This window comes from Tachysurus vachellii, chromosome 1 (assembly GCF_030014155.1).
Source record: "Tachysurus vachellii isolate PV-2020 chromosome 1, HZAU_Pvac_v1, whole genome shotgun sequence".
In the NCBI taxonomy this organism is placed as follows: Eukaryota; Metazoa; Chordata; class Actinopteri; order Siluriformes; family Bagridae; genus Tachysurus; species Tachysurus vachellii.
Genome location: NC_083460.1, coordinates 36,503,436 through 36,522,193, shown reverse-complemented (window position 1 = coordinate 36,522,193; position 18,758 = coordinate 36,503,436). Strand labels below are relative to the sequence as shown.

Below are 18,758 nucleotides of genomic sequence, written 5' to 3'. Positions count from 1 at the left end.
AACACAATAAGTTTAAATAGGTTTTACTTGACAGATAGAGATCAAGACATGCTTTTTAGCATGTTTTACAGTCCTGCACAATCCCTCCCGGCTCTTGAGTCTAGCATGATTTACCGTTGCGCTACAGTTCAGGCTATAATGCTGTCATCTTTGGCTCTGCGAACCTGACTCCTACCCAGCTATCCACACTGTGCAATGCTTCATTGCTACATTCTTGCTTAAAAAATATACCATACACCACTGCCATGCTAGCTCTGGCATTGTGTCTTGGGTGTGCACGCTTCTGTGTGGCCTTGAGTCCATTTTTAGAATTCTGCATTATAGTTTCTCCTTGAGGAAACCCAAAATGGGAGGTGCATGATCTCCAGGACTATAACCATACTAGAGGGAAGGAGCATATTTCCTGCTGAATGTTTTGCCTGGGCAGAGCCAGGGCCTTGACAGGTTTGCGGTTTCTACATGTCAGTGCTTTAAAAGCTCCTAATAATTGTGGCTTTGGCTAAACAAGTGGCCTTAATGAACTAAACAGCACTTTCAGATCTAGGATAAAAAATTAAGCCTCTTGTTATGCCAATTAAAACTCTTTAAAAAGGGTCAGATCCAAGGGACCAAAAACATGCCAGGAAAGCTTATGGTTTTTTTGGCTGATTTTCAGGGAGCAGTATCTTGCTTCTTATTTTTACCTTTTTTAAACTTGTTAAAAACAGAAGTTGCTTACTGAGAATGTATAAAGCCAAAAAATGTTGGATCCAAAATGTGGCCTGGCAGCCTATAGTTAGGAAATTTTAAGATCCGGATAAAGGGGGAGTAGAAGCTATTGCACTGAAGTTACTGCACTGGAATATTCTTTTGGTTCAACTCTGCATGATGGATGAATTTTTTGCCTGCTTTTGTAATAATTAATTTCTTTACCCCTTTAGTTCATTTTCATTACGGCATTTGGCAGACGTCTTTATTCAGAGCGACTTACAGAAGTTTTTTGAAATTTCTATAAATGAATACACTGACACTGGTTCACTAGGTCACAGACTAAGGATACCATCACAAAGGATACTCTTCAGAAGTTATTTGAAGACAGCCGGTAGGATGACGAGTCAGCTGTTTGGACTTTTAGGGGACGTTCATCCCACCTCCTAGGTGCCAGAACAGATACGAGTCTTAATGCATTCCTTCCTATTGCATTCCTGGTGCATTCCTTTCTAGTGGGTTCCCACCCACTAGTTTGCTCTCCCAATCACATGATCGCTTCTAGCCAGAAAGGCCGAAGATTAACACGTGCTTTCTCTTGAGACAAGTGTTATCAGCCAACCCAAGCACATCTTTTTGACCTGCTGTGTAGCATGTTGTCCTTTTTCAGTGAAGCAATAATGAAGTAATGAATTTTCTGCATAGTTCTCTCCCCAATCGTAATGAACAGTATTGTTTCTCCTCTTTAGTTTACGTTTCCCAGTAGATGGCAGATGACACCAAACGCATGTAATAGTGTGAAGCTGATAGCTTAAGTTAATTAGCTAGTTTAGTTTAGTTAGTTAGCTATTTATATTGTAACTTTACAATTTTTTTCTGCTTCTATACCTCTGTAAAACTGCTCTGAGGCAATGTCAATTGTTAAAAGTGCTATACAAATAAAATGAATTCAATTGAATTTAGCGACGGTGGCTTAGTGGTTAGCACGTTCGCCTCACACCTCAGGGTTGGGGGTTCGATTCCCGCCTCCGCCTTGTGTGTGTGGAGTTTGCATGTTCTCCCCGTGCCTCGGGGGTTTCCTCCGGGTGCTCCGGTTTCCTCCCCCGGTCCAAAGACATGCAAGGTAGGTTGATTGGCATCTCTGGAAAATTGTCCGTAGTGTGTGTGATTGCGTGAGTGAATGAGAGTGTGTGTGTGCCCTGTGATGGGTTGGCACTCCGTCCATGGTGTATCCTGCCTTGATGCCCAATGACGCCTGAGATAGGCACAGGCTCCCCGTGACCCGAGGTAGTTCGGATAAGCGGTGGAAAATGAATGAATGAATGAATTTAGCAAATTTTTTTAATGATAAAAAATAAATCACATGATATGGGCTAATTTGACAGGGGTTTGAAAGATGCCGATCGTGTTCGAAGGCAGCTGAACACACTCAAAGTAAACCACTATCTGCCTGTTCTTCATCCATTACCTCACAGATGTCCAGGATTGGTTAGTCCTGATAGGTTGGTGTCACTCTATTTGACAGGGTAGAGAGTAATTCTATAACAATTGCACTCTATTGAACGTCTGACACAGATGGGCATGTTTGGTCAGGATTTAAACACACAAGTTCCCAGTGAAGGGATAAACGTTTTTTTTCTTTTGCAGCATGACAAACATTTAGCTTGAAGCCAGTTGAGTAAAAGGACCTCTGTCTTCCAATACAGCACCCTCTGTGTTTAGCAGTCTTGCAGATGATCATCATTTCATTTTGGTTTTTCAGCACTCTCTCATACTGTATCTCAAAATCTAGAGTCAGTCTTGTAATCGAGAGTCGGCTGACAATTAGTTTGCCTGCTACTTGCTACTGCTGGATGAGAGTTAAATAAAGAACATGACAATTACAAGCTGCTGTTTCTTTACTCTGGACCTTAATGGAAAAACTGCTTCTCTCCAGGGCTGCCACTTAGTGTCCGCTCGCTTGCACCACAGCCCAGCTGAAGCAACACAGCGGGTCATATGAGACTGGTGTGAGAGAGATGTTTGGCGCGGTGCCAGACCGCCACACCAATGCCCACGCACTACCCACAGTTACCCAACACTCAACTCAGGGCCACGGTGGATAAATTCGATGATGTTTTAGTGGGAAAAATAAAACGTCCTAGGTCAACAGGCAGTTGCGCAGAGTTTTTTTTTTGGGGGGGTTTTTTTTTTTGGAAATGTTGGTTTGTTTTGACTGGGTCGAGTTTGCATACGTCTGAGTGTTATATTCAAAGTCAGGTCTTCCTCAGAGCTCTGCTTTTTTTTGTCCTGGTTGTAATCTGAAGCCAATAAAAAAAAAAATCATTGCTCTGTTATATTCTGCATTGTCTAAAGTCACCAGATTCAGATGTTCAGTACAACTTTAAGTCAGCATACCAGATGACAAGCAGGAATCAGCTTAATTCAAAGGTTTATTTTATTGAAATTGTTTGTTATTTGTTATTGTTTCTATAGCAACAACCTAGCGTAGACGGTGAAGAGTCACAACACATAAACGGATTAAAAAAGTCTTTTCATATGGTGAAGTTTCTGGGTAGAGAATTTTTTAGAGCGTCTTTGAAAGTTCAAAAAGTTTTCCGAAACAAGTCTTCAGTCCAGCGGAGACGGCGTGTTGTAGTCTTTCAGTAACATGACAAGCTAACTTTTATTGGCCTTATTGGAAATTTGGAAACTTTTAGATATTCCACACCATAAAATGTGTCTATAAATGGCTAACTAGCACATTATATTATTATCGACTAACAAATAAAACAAAAAAATAATAAATAAAACATAAATAAATAAAAGTAGATGATAGATCATAAATAAACAGTAATCCTTGGCAAAATGCTGTGGTAAAAGAAAACTGTAACACTGTGGGATGTGTTAGAAATAATCAGCTTCCTGCTGCGAAGAATCACACCACCTTGATAGTGATTATTTTCCATGCCCTAACATGTTTAATTCCTTACTATACCCATACATATATTATATACTAATCCCTTCACTCTTTCTCTCTCTCTCTCACTCACTTTCAACCGCTTATCCGAACTACCTCGGGTCACGGGGAGCCTGTGCCTATCTCAGGCATCATCGGGCATCAAGGCAGGATACACCCTGGACGGAGTGCCAACCCATCGCAGGGCACACACACACTCTCATTCACTCACGCAATCACACACTACGGATAATTTTTCCAGAGATGCCAATCAACCTACCATGCATGTCTTTGGACCGGGGGAGGAAACCGGAGTACCCGGAGGAAACCCCCGAGGAACGGGGAGAACATGCAAACTCCACACACACAAGGCGGAGGCGGGAATCGAACCCCCAACTCTGGAGGTGTGAGGCGAACGTGCTAACCACTAAGCCAACGTGCTCCCCTCACTCTTTCTCACTTTTACAAATTCTGAAAATAATTTTTAGGAAATAATTTATTTGCCCAACTTTTACATGAATTTTTTTTGCCTTTTCCAGAGATACCATTGAAACCTACTTAAAGTCAAATAATAAAAACAACAATCGTGCGATGCTATTTTTTTTCACCCACACAAGGCTGTTTTAGAAGTTCTGACCTCATGAGCATTGCGTGATTAGTCCTTCCACAGATCTTTGAAGGTGTTAAATAAAAGTGAGAGGAGTAAAATGCCTGGCGCCGCATGCCGTGGGCTGGCGTGTTTAGATCTGGGACGAGACCCCAGGTCCTCGAAATCCATTTTATCCTCCTCCTTAAAGTTCTCCATCTTGATGACATGTGATTTTAGCCATCCTACCCACCAGGCTCCCCGGCGAATCAGGGCACCGCTGTGAAGAAAATGCAAAACCAGTGTAGCAATTTATCTTCATACATTTATCTAAAGGCTGGGAAGGAAGGTAGTTATTACAGGGATATTTGATATTATGCTAATTTAGGGCCTTCCTTTGCAATTGTGTGGACATTTGTTATTTCCGAAAGCTGTGCTACGTGAAGAGGCGAGCAAGCCTGAGGGTTTTTCTGCACTCTTTGGAGATTTCTAAAGCCCTCCAGCTTCTTCCTTTCTTATTTATTAGCGTTCCTACAGGGTTGCATTGGAACTGATACAGGAAAGGAGATTAGCCTAATGAAACCCTGGTTTGTTTGTAACATTAAAAGCTGAAGTTTTGATTTTTAAATAGCATCGGTGACTTTGTTTATCCATACAGTTACAGAAATTACCAGAAGGTCTTAGTCTAAAATGGATGGCTTTTCCATTGGTGATGGATAAGCCTCTTTGTTATGTTGGCTTTGTAGAAGCCAACATTCTGTTTTCCTATTTAAGCTTAGACAAAAATTTATCAAGAGTAACTCCTCCTAGGGCTTTCGAGCCACATGCACCAAATTTGGATATGTTGTAGACGCTGGTCTGAAGTTTGTTGCTATTATTTTTCTAAGTGATCCAAGTACCGGTACTTCCGGTACCGGGTCTCAAAATGGCCTTTTTTTCCCATAGACTCCCATTCTAAAATTTGGAGGTTTATAACTCAACAAGCTTTCAAACTATCTACACCAAACTCAGCCAGCTCCTTTAGGGCGATACTCTGAACAAAGGTTTAAATTGGTGTACCGACTGGCCTTTCGGTTGTGCCGCAGCCCCGCCCCCAAAATATGCAAAATCAAAAAACTTTTTACAACATGGATATGTGACATATCAAAACACTCAGAACAATGAGGGGAACTCCCTCACAAGTATTCTGATGACATCACGTGACAAAAAGTAACACTGACCCTTATGTCCATTCGCCTCCAAAACGCACCGCCCTTTGCGAATACTTGCATTGTCAAAGCCAACATCAAAGTTTGTCGCGACGAACTTTACAAATCTAATTTCTACATGAGATACTTCGAACTTTTTTTATAAAAGCACTCTCACTAGTCTATATTAACTGCAGGGAAACTTGTTGAAATTTATTGTCCATCATAACTGCAGAAACACTAATGAATCCACATTAATGAAGACTGTGCTGTGTTGAAGATCAGCAAGCTAATAGTGAGAGAAAACTTTTTTGGTGCGCAGATCAGATAGAGAAAACAGAAAACGGAGAAAGGAATGTGTGCTTCAGAGGTGCAATACTTGATAATAAATCCCTTGAATGTCATTGCACTCTCTTTTAACAGTACCAGCTAATTGGCAATGAAAAAGACAGTATGCAAATTTGGTCCAATTCTTGGGCATTGTAGATATCTTAAAAGTAGAAGCTGTTGTACAGTTTATCTCAATAACGTTACTGGATCTTCTCCAGCAGTATAAGCCCTCTGAAGTGGAGGGAGAATTGCTGAATGAATTGCTTTGAGTAATTCTTTACCCTCTTGGCCGACAAAAAAAAAGCCCGCTTTCTGAATGAAGCTCTTTGTGTCAGAGTATGAAGCTAAGGCTCCCCCCGACCTGCAGCAGGCCGAGAGGCTTGCAGAAGCAAAGGAAGTCAAAATACCCAGTGGTACTCGAGTGAGGTGCCAGGGTTTTCTGTGGCACGAGTCTGCTGAAGTGAAGAGGAAGATGTCACTTCAAGAAAGAGTTTGAACTAGACAAATATTTTTCCCAAAGTTTAAAATACTACTTTAAATGGGATTCATTCTTATTAGGTCGGACCTGTATGTATTCCATAAATCTATATTTTTGGAACATAATATTATCTGAGTAACGTTTTAGATTTGTTCATCATCTGCAGAGTATCTTTTATAAAGTCTCAGATCTTTAATAAAGTTATGCTGTGTCTAATTGATTTGCAACGACATGGTGAAATGTTACATATTCCTTAATAAACCACATTGTGGTGCAGTGTAGGCTGTTGTGCAGCTTTCATCGGTCTGAAAACATTGAGAACATGAAGTGATGTTGCTGAATTACAAGTGTCCTTCATAACATAATAAAATGGGTTTTGAATGTATGAGGCACAATCATGTTCAGACTAAAGCTTCATAAGTAAGAAAAGAGAAGTCAGCCCATAAGTAAACACCTACATTTTGTTTATAGCGTAGGACAGCAACACCGAGCGCAATGCTCCCATCGACAATGAATCTAATTCCTCTTTTTAAATTGAGAGCAAAAATCTGTCAGTGATGATACCCCAGCCTGTTCTGTTATTGGATGCATTACAAACTCTCCGCCAACTCGAAGAGTAACAGGAGGCCCCCACGCTCACCTCCTTCCAGCTCTACTCTCCTTCACAGTTCCCATTAGGGGGTAGAAAAGGGGGGAGGGTTATTTCCTAGGCCTTTGTAGTCAAGCCTTTTGGAGCCTGTTGTTTGTGCTCTGATTTCACAATCAAGGCCTCAAAGCCCTTCCATCATTTCTTAACCCCCCACAATCACTCTAGTGAGGAATCCGACCTCAGGCTCGGTCTAACATAAGCCCAAAGAAACAGAGATGAATACAACCGTGGTTAAATGGATTGTATTTTTTTGTCTATATATTCATCTATTTATCCATTCAGATATACAGTAAATGCAAACATATATTCTGTCCAGCATCCAACGAATGAACCAGCTCTTCCTTTATATATCTGTTCATCTGAATGAACTATCCATATACACAACCATCTATTCATCCATTCATCCATCCATCCATCTACCAATCCATCTATCCATCCATCCATCCATCCATCCATCCATCCATTCATCTATCCATCCATCTATCCATACATCTATCCATACATCTTATGTATGGATACATCTCAACATACGAATTATTTGTTCATACAACTAACCAATCAGCTATTTATCTATCCAACAAATTCTACATCCATTCATTCATCCATGCATCCATTCATCCATCCATCCATCCATCCATGAATCAAATCAGCACTTTGACCTGCTATTTACATGCTGGCAGTTACAATGCTGTTTGATTTAAAAATAGTCTGTTTTTCCAGTGACCTCTAGAGAAAGTATCTGCTTCAAGAAGCTGACTTTTTGTCCTCTTACCTGAAGCTAGACTCTCTTAGCAATTTGCATTCCTTTACCACTGCGAGAGATTCTAATCTGATTTGATTACACATTCGTTCCATTGGTCCGTCTGTAGGCTAGTTTGCAGAGCCATTCGTTTTAATGCAGTGCAGAGATGAGACTTAGGCTAAGGCTTGAGGGACAGCGGATGAGAGTGTAAAAGCTAATTATGCCGCTAACCAGGCCATGCTGCTGAAACAGGGTCAGCATGTCTGCAGTCTAAGCCTGCTCATTAACCCATACTTTCTGCCTTAAAGCAATGCCGACTATCACCAGCCCTGTTAATTATTCAATTAAGATGTTTCAATTAGCACATCTGCCTATGCTGTTCATTCATGCCGATTGTTTTAACAGGCCAATTAGGTACTTTTCATAAGATTCCTGTCAGTCAGGTTAAACCTCTGGAGTAATTAAGGTCTAATTATCTATTAACACATATTGATTTTAACACTATAGAAAAGGGTTTAAATCAAAGCTGAGATTAATTTGTAGTGATGCGTTGCCAGTTTTACCTTCATCTGCATGGAAAAGTCTTTCATTACAAATTTATTAGAGGAAAAGCAATGATTGTAATGTACAATATTTCACAGAACTGAGGCTGTGTAATGGCTTTGTGCTGGAACTGAGAAGCTAAAGGGACATGGTCAGAAAGTTGAGAGCTGACCAAGGAGTGCTGTTCAGGAGGTGACATAGCACACGGCTTTACAAGTCAGTTCTCCATCTGCAGCTAAAGTAAATATAACACCATAGACAGGGCGAGAAGCAGGTGGCGTCCATATGGACGTGTATATGTTACTCTGAAATAAGGCTTATGGCCTTTGTTGTGTTGGTCTGTTTTTAGCAAGGTGCTAAAAAGGCATGTGAGCAAATATTGGATACAGCTGTTAATTTAGATGTTCACTGCTCTAACACCTACAAAATGTTGCACATGTTTGAATTGACAAAAATAAGGCATTCTTATATTATTAAAAGAGGTACAGAAATCCAGTCAACACAAACTGTTATATGTTTAAGTAAAACTGCACTGATTTCATACAATATTTTAAGAAGCACCAGTAAAACTTATCTTAGTTTACTAAAGCAAAATGTCTGTTTTTTTTTTAAATTATGCCAAAACAGTAAAACAGATTTTAATGAAAGCAGGTATCTGGGTAAAAAGAGAAAAACACTTGCTTTTACAATGATATACTGTATGTAATACCAGTAAAGAATATAGGCTTATACTGTGTAAATTAATCTAATATTATTAAATAGGCAAATAAAAGTAACCAAAATCATCTGGTGATCTGTAAAACAAGCAAACTGACACATTTGTTGTTGTTGTTTTTTTTTTTTAACTAGAGTCTATCTATACATATGTGTGTGTTAAAGAAAGCAAAATGTCAGCTTTTTTCGGCCCAGATTTTTAAAAAATATTCTAGTCATTGTTATGGACTGAAATAAGTTTGTCAGTAAGGTCAGCATGCATACATTATTTATGCCCAGAACACACAAGCACATTAGGAAGTGGACAGAAAAAATAAAGACAGAGGATAGAAAAAAAGAAGAAAGCAGAAAAAAAAGGTTTCCTGACTTTATGAGGTACAGAATACCAGTTGTAAGTTGTAAGTACCTCTCACACAAGACATTTCATGACAAATCCGAAGGCCTCAAGCATACCATCCATGAAGGGGCCTCTCGATTCCCCTTCACCCCCCTCTGGGAAGATAGAGAGCGCCAAGTGCGCAGGAGGAGGCTGCGCCCTACAGCTGTTTCTCATTTTGTGTTTACGAGCGTGTCCCTGGCCGAGGAAAGGCCGCAGCTCGCAGAGGCAGCACGAGGTCGAGGCAGCTGGAAAAGCAAAAACTCTCAGCCACGTGCTCAACACGCTGCCTAACACATCCGTTTTCACACTGTTTTGGTATGAGATTTAAGCAGATTGTTGTTATTAATAAAAAAAAAATAATACAGAGACTCTTGGGTAAGATTCTGTGTGAAGAAGTGAAGGGTTAAAATGAAGGACATGCAGTAAAGCATTTTAGTCTGAGCAGTTTATAAACATGGGTGGAAACCACCAGAATTCTGCTTAGGCTCACCGCCTGCTAAGAGCTGAAACACTTCAGCCAACACCTCAAGAGTTTAAGCAAACAAATGAGCCGAGCCAGGGCAAGCTGTCTCAGCTCAGCTTCCCTGTGCCATCAGAGAGTATTATTTTCTTTGTTGGAATGAATAAAGCTTTCAGTCGCATTGTTATCTTATTATCTAGATAAAAAAAACAGCAAATAATCTTGTGGAGGATGGGTTGGATAAAATGAATTTCCATTAAGTGTGTGTGTGAATATTGCCCCTGATTGACCTGCCTTACACAAAGCTTTCCTGGGATTGACGCCTGATCCACAAAGACCCTGCCTAGCATAAAGTGCTCACTGAAGACTTCGTTAGACAAGTTTATTTATTTATTTTTAATTGGTAACTTTGTGTGGGCAGAGTTCTAAGGAATGACATTTTTAGAACATTGCAGGAATATTATTTCTGCAAAGTTACACCCTACACTTCCTCAAGCCTTTTGTATACATAACCAAAAATTCTGATTATGTTCTCTGTTGATGGGAAAGTGCTTGAGTGGAACTTGTCTCAGTGGTGATGTGAGACAAACCTGAACCAGCTCTGGAGAGCATCATACTCACGTCCTGCTTTATTTCCAAGCTTCACTCAAGGCCCAAAAAAGAGCATCCAAGGGCATGATGGACAAAGCCAGCATATCTACATTCTGATTGGTCAGAAGGTGTCAGCAGATTGAACAGTGTTAATAATCATTGATTATTTTCCTATAACAACATGCATGTTGTCAAGTTTAATTCCTTACATAAAGAACACGTCAGCTTTCTCATCTCTTATTCACACCTTATTTACTGTGCACGAAACACAATGGATAGTTCTAAGGTACTATTTTTAGCTGGGATGCACTTCTCTCATGCCCCCCCGCTCTTTCTAAATGAGTTGGGTCCTTGTTCAATTTACAGCTGTGCCTGAAGAATAATTTGAGCGCCTCTGGGCATGCAGTAATCCCCATCGCCCCCCTAGCAAGGGTTCCACAGGGCTAATATGAATGTAAGCAGGGGAACACAGTGACAGCACCCACAGTACAAACCAATTTAATGTATCGTTTCTTAATTATCACTCTCATTCATTCACGCTCAGCACCTCTCCCCTATCTCTCTCTCCCACTCTCTCTTCCGCATAGCATTCCTTTTATCAAAAGCGCCAGTCTTAAAGATAATAAACTTTTGCTTAAAGGTAATTACTTAATCTGGACAAACTTGTGTGTTAAGCAGAGCTATTAAGAGCAGCAGCGATAAATCAGCAGGTAGAGGGGGCTATGTGATTACAGCATGGTGTAATCAGTCTTTCGGACCCTTGCCGTCTTAAGTACCTAAATTACACAAACAGCATGCTAACAACATGCCGTGGAAGGAGGAGGCCTGCCATTTTCTCTCTCTCTCTCTCTTTCTTCGCATTCTTATCCAAAGCACGATGATGCATGGACCTTATTAGCATTTTTACCCAGATGCAGCTGAAGGACGCTGATAAGTGTCGCCTTGCTCTGCCCTTTTGCCCCTGCAGCTGCGAAGCCTAGGCTGGACTTCCTGCATTTACAGCTCAAACACATTTTCGGTTGTAACTCTTTCCTCCTGCGGACTTCACGGTCACTTTTAGCTGAGCACTTTTATTAAAAAAAAAGTCAGCGCCTTAAGTCTCAGACATCCGTTTAACCCTGTGATTCAAACCCACAGAGGTAATGAAGATGCTATATCCTGTAAAATGCTTAAATAAATAAATAAATAAATAAATAAATAAATAAATAAATAAATAAAAAGATGTATTTAAAAAAATAATAGGCAGCTATGTAATGACCTGCATGCTGAGTCTCTGAACCTGCCAGAGGCCCTGCGTTACCTTGGCATGTCCCAGAATGCTTTGCGACATGGGGCTTGGTGGTGTGTAATGCTTGGCATGATGATGTGTAGTTAAGCCTCTGGCCAGCTTGTTCTAGAGGAATTTCCTGTCTAATTTCCCCTCCTGTTTGTCTGGATAAAGACAGAAAGCCTTTTAATTATGTTGCCAAGGACTGGCCTTCTCGGAGGATCATTACGCTTATTGAGCACTTCCTATAAGGTGGAACTACTTTAGCGCTGTAGATCCAAGGATTAGGGCTGCACAAAGGCAAGACTTGCCTGTTTGTGTGATTTAAATAGTTATAGTTACAGTAAAATAAACTCTTTAATCTTTAAAGGCTTTGTTAATGCTTAGACAGAGTATATGAACTATTTTGTGTAGTCTAGTTAAGCAGGTTTGATGAGTTTGGGCTCCTCAGGGAGCTGAGATTAAGGACTAGGGATGTAACTGAATGAACAGAAGATGTGTTGTGTACATAAACAAATATAGATACGAATAATAATACACCTCATACCAGAAACGTTCAAGTGCCATACAGAGACGAGAGGTCATTGGAACTTGGATCTAGTGGAACACAACAAACAAATAACTTTCCTGCAGGTGAGTGACTGGTGAAACATGTAGCACACAGTACAAAGAAAGAATCATGTTCAGTAGCATGGCATGCAAAGTTCATTCATTTATTCATTCATTCATCCTTAGTAACTGCCTGTTCAGGGATGAGGATGTTATATTTTAGGAAATCCGTTGAATGTGTACAAAAAAACAACAATAATTACTGCATGGTTAGAAAAATTGTCCCACACACTGCTGAAACCAGTTAGGAACTTTAATGATGTTGCTGAGGTTGAGGAAGTCAGAGCCAGGATTCACAGACCATGCTGACAGCACTGGTTTCTTTTTACCTCTAGGGGCTTTTTCTGTTTTTTCTTTTTTTTTGAGGCATAGTGTTATGGTTTGTATTTTAAAAAACAGCTTGTGTTTTGGCAACGCCCACTTTGGTTTTAAATCTAAATATAGATACAGATATCTGAAGCACTTAACAGATCTGGCTAATAGATCACGTAAACCCCTACTGGGTTAGGGTTAGGGTTAGCCATGACTTTATTTCCATGCCACTGAGCTCCAGCTTAAGTCTTTCCTCAAGCTCGTTGAGTGTGAACGAAAGGCCTCCAGCTCCAGCACGGTGCCCAGGACTGACTGTGAGAAAGTGAGTCCATTCCCTCCAGATGCTAAAACAAATGTTATCACCCAAAGACTAATAGATGTGAGGGCCTGAGCGTGGCCCCCCAGGGAACCCAGCTCACTGAAGCAGGTAAACGGCGCTCTTGAACTCTCCAGAGCGCTCGCCTTTGTTCTCCCGGAACAATGAAGCTGTCCATGTGATCGAATAACCCAACCTGGTGGATCCACAGACACGCACGGAGAGCCGCAACGTACCAGAGGCCCAAGCCTCCTCCGGGGGGCGGCAGATCCGAGCCGAACGGCCCCTAAGAGGCCCAGACAAAGAGGCTGACATGAAAAATGTGACTTCTGGAAATAACACTGCTAATGCGGATAATTGAGGCAGCGTTCTGATGAATGGTGGTTGTGTGGAGAAATGTGGAGCCTTAATGACAAAGAGTGGGGAGGGTTTTAATGCTCGTTAATACTACTTTTTAAGCTTGGACAACAGAAAACTGGCTTGGGTCTGATTACAGTGTCAGAAAGAAATGACTAGATTTTCTTGGCCTTATGATATATATATATATATATATATATATATATATATATATATATATATATATATATATATATATATATATAATTTTTTTTTTTAAAAAAACACTCGTTTATTCCAAACAAAAGCTCATTTTGTTTAATCAAAGGAATGCTGCTGTTTTTCAGTTTTCTGATAGTGAGACTAAAAAAATGGTCTAACTTATGAAAGCACTGTAAGAAATGCATAATTTTACTTATAGCTGTTTTCATTAGCACAATTTTCTCTAGCTGAAAAGCCACATGAACTTTCTGTATGAATCCCATGGAAAATTTACATAAAAGGTATTTAAACATGTCAAAATGTTATATATACAGTATATAAAGAACATGATTTTTTTTTTTTTTTACATTTTGTGCATTAGGGCATGCATGTTTTTCTACATGTGTTTGTTAATAAATCATGATTAACTTATTTGTGGTGAGTATATATTTTATATCATCCCCCATATCGCATTCTGACAGAAGGGCATGTGTTATTTACATATGATGTCAGATGTGATTACTTGATTTCTCACGGCACAAGAAGTTACTGTGTAACTACATATTTAAGCTGATATTACTCACATAATCAAGAGAGAAACAGAGAATTCGTGTGATTATTCCCGGTCGCTCCCATCACAGCTGATGTGTTTTATTACAAAGTTTGGTACCCCCAGGTGTGTTTTATCAGCTCTAGTACATTTGTGTGTCTAATGAAGGCGTGTACGGTTCTGTTTCTACACTCTATAAAGTGTTCTGTTTCTACACTCTATAAAGTGTTACAGTTCCATTTTTCTCCCTTCCTTTTTTCCACAGTGGTTCAGTTTAAGATTGGCAATACATGCACTCCTTTGATTAATCTTAATGACTTGTGGTGAGTTGTGTTGTGCTGTGTACAACTCGTGTCTCGCTGAACTAGTTCATTCTTATTTTGTCTCGGCTCTTCCTGGTGCTTTCTCTCTACCAACTTCCCAACCATATTCACCCCCACACCCCCACACCCTGCCCCATCACCCCTTCAATATCTCACTCCCAGCATTAGTTAAGGGGCATTAACCAGGACCGGGAGCTGAATGAAGCTGTTTGCGTGCATCCACTCCATAGCACAGCACACTCACATTCAGCGCTCTATTATAGTGCTTTCTTGAAAAAGAGCCCCCTGCCCTTTATCATGGGACAGAGAGGCTGAAGAAAGCATCAAGGCCTGGGTTTAATCACATGACCCCATTGTATGGTGTAGCATTGCTTCTGCTGGGAGGTTGTGAAGTGACTGTGGTTTAATAGGAAGCTTTTCAGCTCAAAGGTCAAATCTGAACGGTGCCGTACGTAGTGCAGTCTTAGTGTAGTGTTTTTAACAGCTGCACACGGTTATTGTTGTGGTATGTTCTTTTCTGAATGTCAGGTGCGTTTTATGGTGTTTTGCATCAATTAAACCTGACCAGGGGCATTTTCCATGACAAACGCTGTAAAGAGAGGCAGGATGACTAAAACAAGTCACGCACCAACTCTGCAGCTTTGAGGCTCAGCTAATCACCGGGTTGTACAACAATATAAACATGAAAGCCTGTTGCGCAATTATGGCAAACCATTTATACACTGTAAAAGTTGGATTCACTCTCATGTGCTATAAGATATGCACACTGTAAGGTTTCTCTGTAAACGTATCTCAAAACCCACTATTCAGAGGCTCTATGGCTCTGAACCTTGTAATAAGTAAAACCCAGCAGGTCTTACAAAGCTTTTAGATACAAACCAGAGTTAACTGTGATGAGACCCTGAGAGAGGAAAAGACGAGATGGAAAAGAAAGTCACGTCCTGGCATTCGGTCTGGGCTTGTCCGTCATGCCATCACGGATCAATCAAGAGGAGAAAGATGGAGAGTGCTGACTCATACCACTGTTGAGTGTTTGGCCCCCTTGAGGCCCTCCCAGGCTCCTCGGATATAGGTAATGATCCGTGACCCTTGACCTCTCCCAAACTCCCACTCGCTCTGAAGAATTTTAATACAATCCAGAAACCATCAGAGGCGAGCCTCATATCTTTCGTTCTCATCTCCTGTCTTTTAATCCTCCATGTCAACATGTCAGCCTTTTACAATTAGTCCCGAGTGCTAAAAGCCTAAGAAACCCGATCTGTGGTGCTGGTGCCAAGTGAGTTGAACAGTGGTGTTAATGTTCTCATAGAACAAAGTGAAGAGAAAAGAAAAAAGCAACAAAAAAAAGAGATAGAGAAAGAAATAGGACTTACAGGAACACTGACGCTAATTAGAAACAAAACTCTGTAAAAGACTTTAAGACTCCAAAAAAACCACACTGTTATGGCACTAAAAACAAACTTGGTCCTGCAAAAGATCAACTGCGGTGTCTCGTTATCACAACAGCTAATGAAGGCCCGCTTGGATTTAATGGGCCATCCCGAGCCAGGAGAGTATTTATTACAGGAAAGCGTTGATTTTGATCCCTTTTCATTCCAAATAAAAATTCCCCACAAAAGCAGCCATAATGAAGAAAATGCCTGAGCTCATATAAACGAGCTTGAGCGTCATGCGCAACGGCATTGCCTAGTAAAAAAGTTGCTAAGCAGCACACACACTCCTTATTAATGAGGCTGTATTTGATTTCAAAGGCATCAGAGGGTTTTCTTCTGTTTCTACCACTGCATCTTTTCATGATTCCTTTCGAAAAATAAATCTCACATATCCTTTTTTCCCCTAACAGATGGGTTTGTCCTTGTTTTGGGGCCATTAAGATGTGGGAATGTGGGTATTTGTGTATGAATGTGTGTGTATGTGTGATCGAGGAAGGTTGTGTAGTCTGCACCACTACAACAGGCCAGAGCAAAGCTTCTCCCCTGCTGTCAACTCCGGTTTGTGTCGAGGCCGCGCTTCTCCTTGATAGCGTCCATCATTCCCGCTAGTTCAAAGAACGTCTGGCTGCAGGTCTTTGTCGAAAGCCCAGTTGGATATCTTTTATGTCTAAGATGTAGGATTTCATAGGATGACTTTGATTATTTATTTATTCCACTTCTCTTGTGTGATAGTGCCAATATTTTACACGAAACTGCTCAGCCTGCTCTGAGACTCGACTTTATTGTAGAGTGGTTGGCTTTGAAAGTTTTTTCTTTTTTTTTCCTCTTTTTTTTGAAGTTTTCACAGATTTTTTTCTTTCTCTCTCCCTCGATACTTTTCTCTCTTCGTCTCTCTTCGTCTTTCTGTCTTGTCTGCAGGGCCTCATCATATATTCCCGACTTTCCACACACCGATCCCCATCGACATACGTCACCACGAAGGAAGATACCACTATGAACCTCACGGGCTTCACCCCTTGCATGGGTAAGTAACCATGTCTGTGTACTCTGTCTCTTACTAACCAAATAGCTAGTTCAGGTCTGAGTCCCAGTGAAAAGCCAGAAGCAAACCCAGTGCGCTTCTGACGTATGTCTGAGACCGTGAAGTCATCAGAATCCAGTTTGACGGGGCAGATGCTCAACAGATACGACTTAACTCTAGCTCTGTATTCTGACTAGCATTTTTTCCCTCCTCGAATCACTGATATATTTTCCCACACTGAAACCCAAGACAATGTGTAATTCCCCAGTCACAGGCAAATGAAATATCAAAGACAGACGTCTACTTGACCACTGGCACGTACAAACATCTTGAACATTTCCTTTCCAATCTACACTGTGCATGGAGATTCTCAGTGATTTGGCATCTCCCAGACTCCAGGAGAAACACGCTGGCTGACATTCTCTTACAATTAACATGACTTTTTTCAGTGATTTCATCCTAGGTCAGGACAGCACAATGTTTTTTATTCCAGCATAACCAAATCCTCATGGTCAAAAATGTTGCCCTAGACTTTGACAGTAATATAGGGTAACCTTGAGACCTCAGTCGTTCTACACGTCCCATATGAATTTCCATCTCTGAGCTTTGTGTTTGTACAAACTGAAGTGGGCCAAGCAAGTTTCGAAGTTGCACTTTGTTGTCAGTACTGTACATTCAAGTCAAACTACTTTATTTTCCCCAGCCAGAAACCGGGTCTGCCTCTAAGGCAGGTTTATCTTAAGAAAGGGGCCGAATAAATCAATACAATCCTGGAAGTTGTGTTCTTACATTTAAATTCACAGATTTTGATGGTGATACATATGGTGTGCCTGGTAGCAGGGAGCCTATTCATCATAAGCAGTTGCGAGTACAGGGTAGGGGGATGGACGTGTCGTACTACTCGGCTACCTTGATTAATGTGATGTGATCTTGACAGTGGACCCCTAATTCATCAAGGCTTTGATCTAGCTGTCTTTCCCTCTGCCTGTGCCAAATTCATCTAATTACAGGGACGTTGCGCAGCAAATTAAGCACGGTGTCGCCTGTGGCAAGCCAAGCCACTTTGTTACAGTCTCGGCACACCGTGTCAGAGGTCCCTGCTCTAATCGTCTAACATGACATCTCCATACAGTGCGCTTCATCACTGTTTGCATATACCGTAATGAGGCCGCTGGTTATTTTGTCAGAGCTGTCACCCAAACCACGCTGGGAAACTTTGCTTGCTTTTTTTTCCCCTGCAAGAGAAACGTTTGCTGCCTCTCCGAGTGGCTGGAATGACAGAGGATGGGGTGATTCATCTCACGAGTGGAACGGTGGAGCACTGTGGGAATTCTCGAGACAGAGAGGGCCGGGGGCTATGGAGTGCGCCACCCACTTGTCTCATGGGCTGATGCACACGCGTTGACACACACTTCCCGTGCTCTTCGCCACTCAATGAGAGAACGCAGCCAAAGGACTAGACACTGCAGAACTGAAGACAGGGCTTTGAACCGAGGACAGAAATGTAGCATGATGTCTGATAGAGCTTTTTTCTATTTTTACTGGAGACCTCCAGTAAGCTTCAGGAGAACTGGTCCAAAGTGTATTCAAGCACCTTAAATTAAAATCACTTGCCAGTAAAATGAATTTTTTAAACTATCTCTGCAAGTGTGCAGTTAATATTAATTGTCTGGGACTTTTAAGGCTTCCCGGTCCTTTTCAGAAAGTGTGACCCTCTTGTTCAACAAAAACCCTTTATGGATTCTATTATGGAGGGACACATCAAATACCCTTTTAGGGTAATATCAATTAACATGAATATCTGTTATCCACTCACATTATAGGACATAATAGTAAATACACTTGATACGATACACCATAGTAAGTAAGAAGCAGATTAAACTAAGAAAGCTCAGTTTTTCCCACATGATAAACTAGAAATCGTTTGGAAGCATGCAGGACTGCTCCAGCACTAGACATCATCGGCTCATAATGTCTTATTTACAGTATATATTTTATATCATCCCACATACCGCATTCTGACAGAATTGCTAAATCGACACGGTAGTTATTTTTTAATAAGGTGTGGCCACGGTAAATACCCTGAAGCACTGACTAAAGCTTTTA

At 40.9% G+C, this 18,758-nt stretch overlaps 1 protein-coding gene across 1 annotated transcript in view; it reads left to right on the top strand.

Annotated features, from left to right (window-relative positions):
* Positions 1-18,758, top strand: part of gli2b (GLI family zinc finger 2b) — an 81,367-nt gene that overhangs the window by 29,618 nt on the left and 32,991 nt on the right. Inside the window, exon 3 of the mRNA XM_060885571.1 lies at positions 16,550-16,655. Coding sequence (XP_060741554.1) covers positions 16,550-16,655 — 106 coding nt within the window. The remainder of the gene's footprint in view (positions 1-16,549; positions 16,656-18,758) is intronic.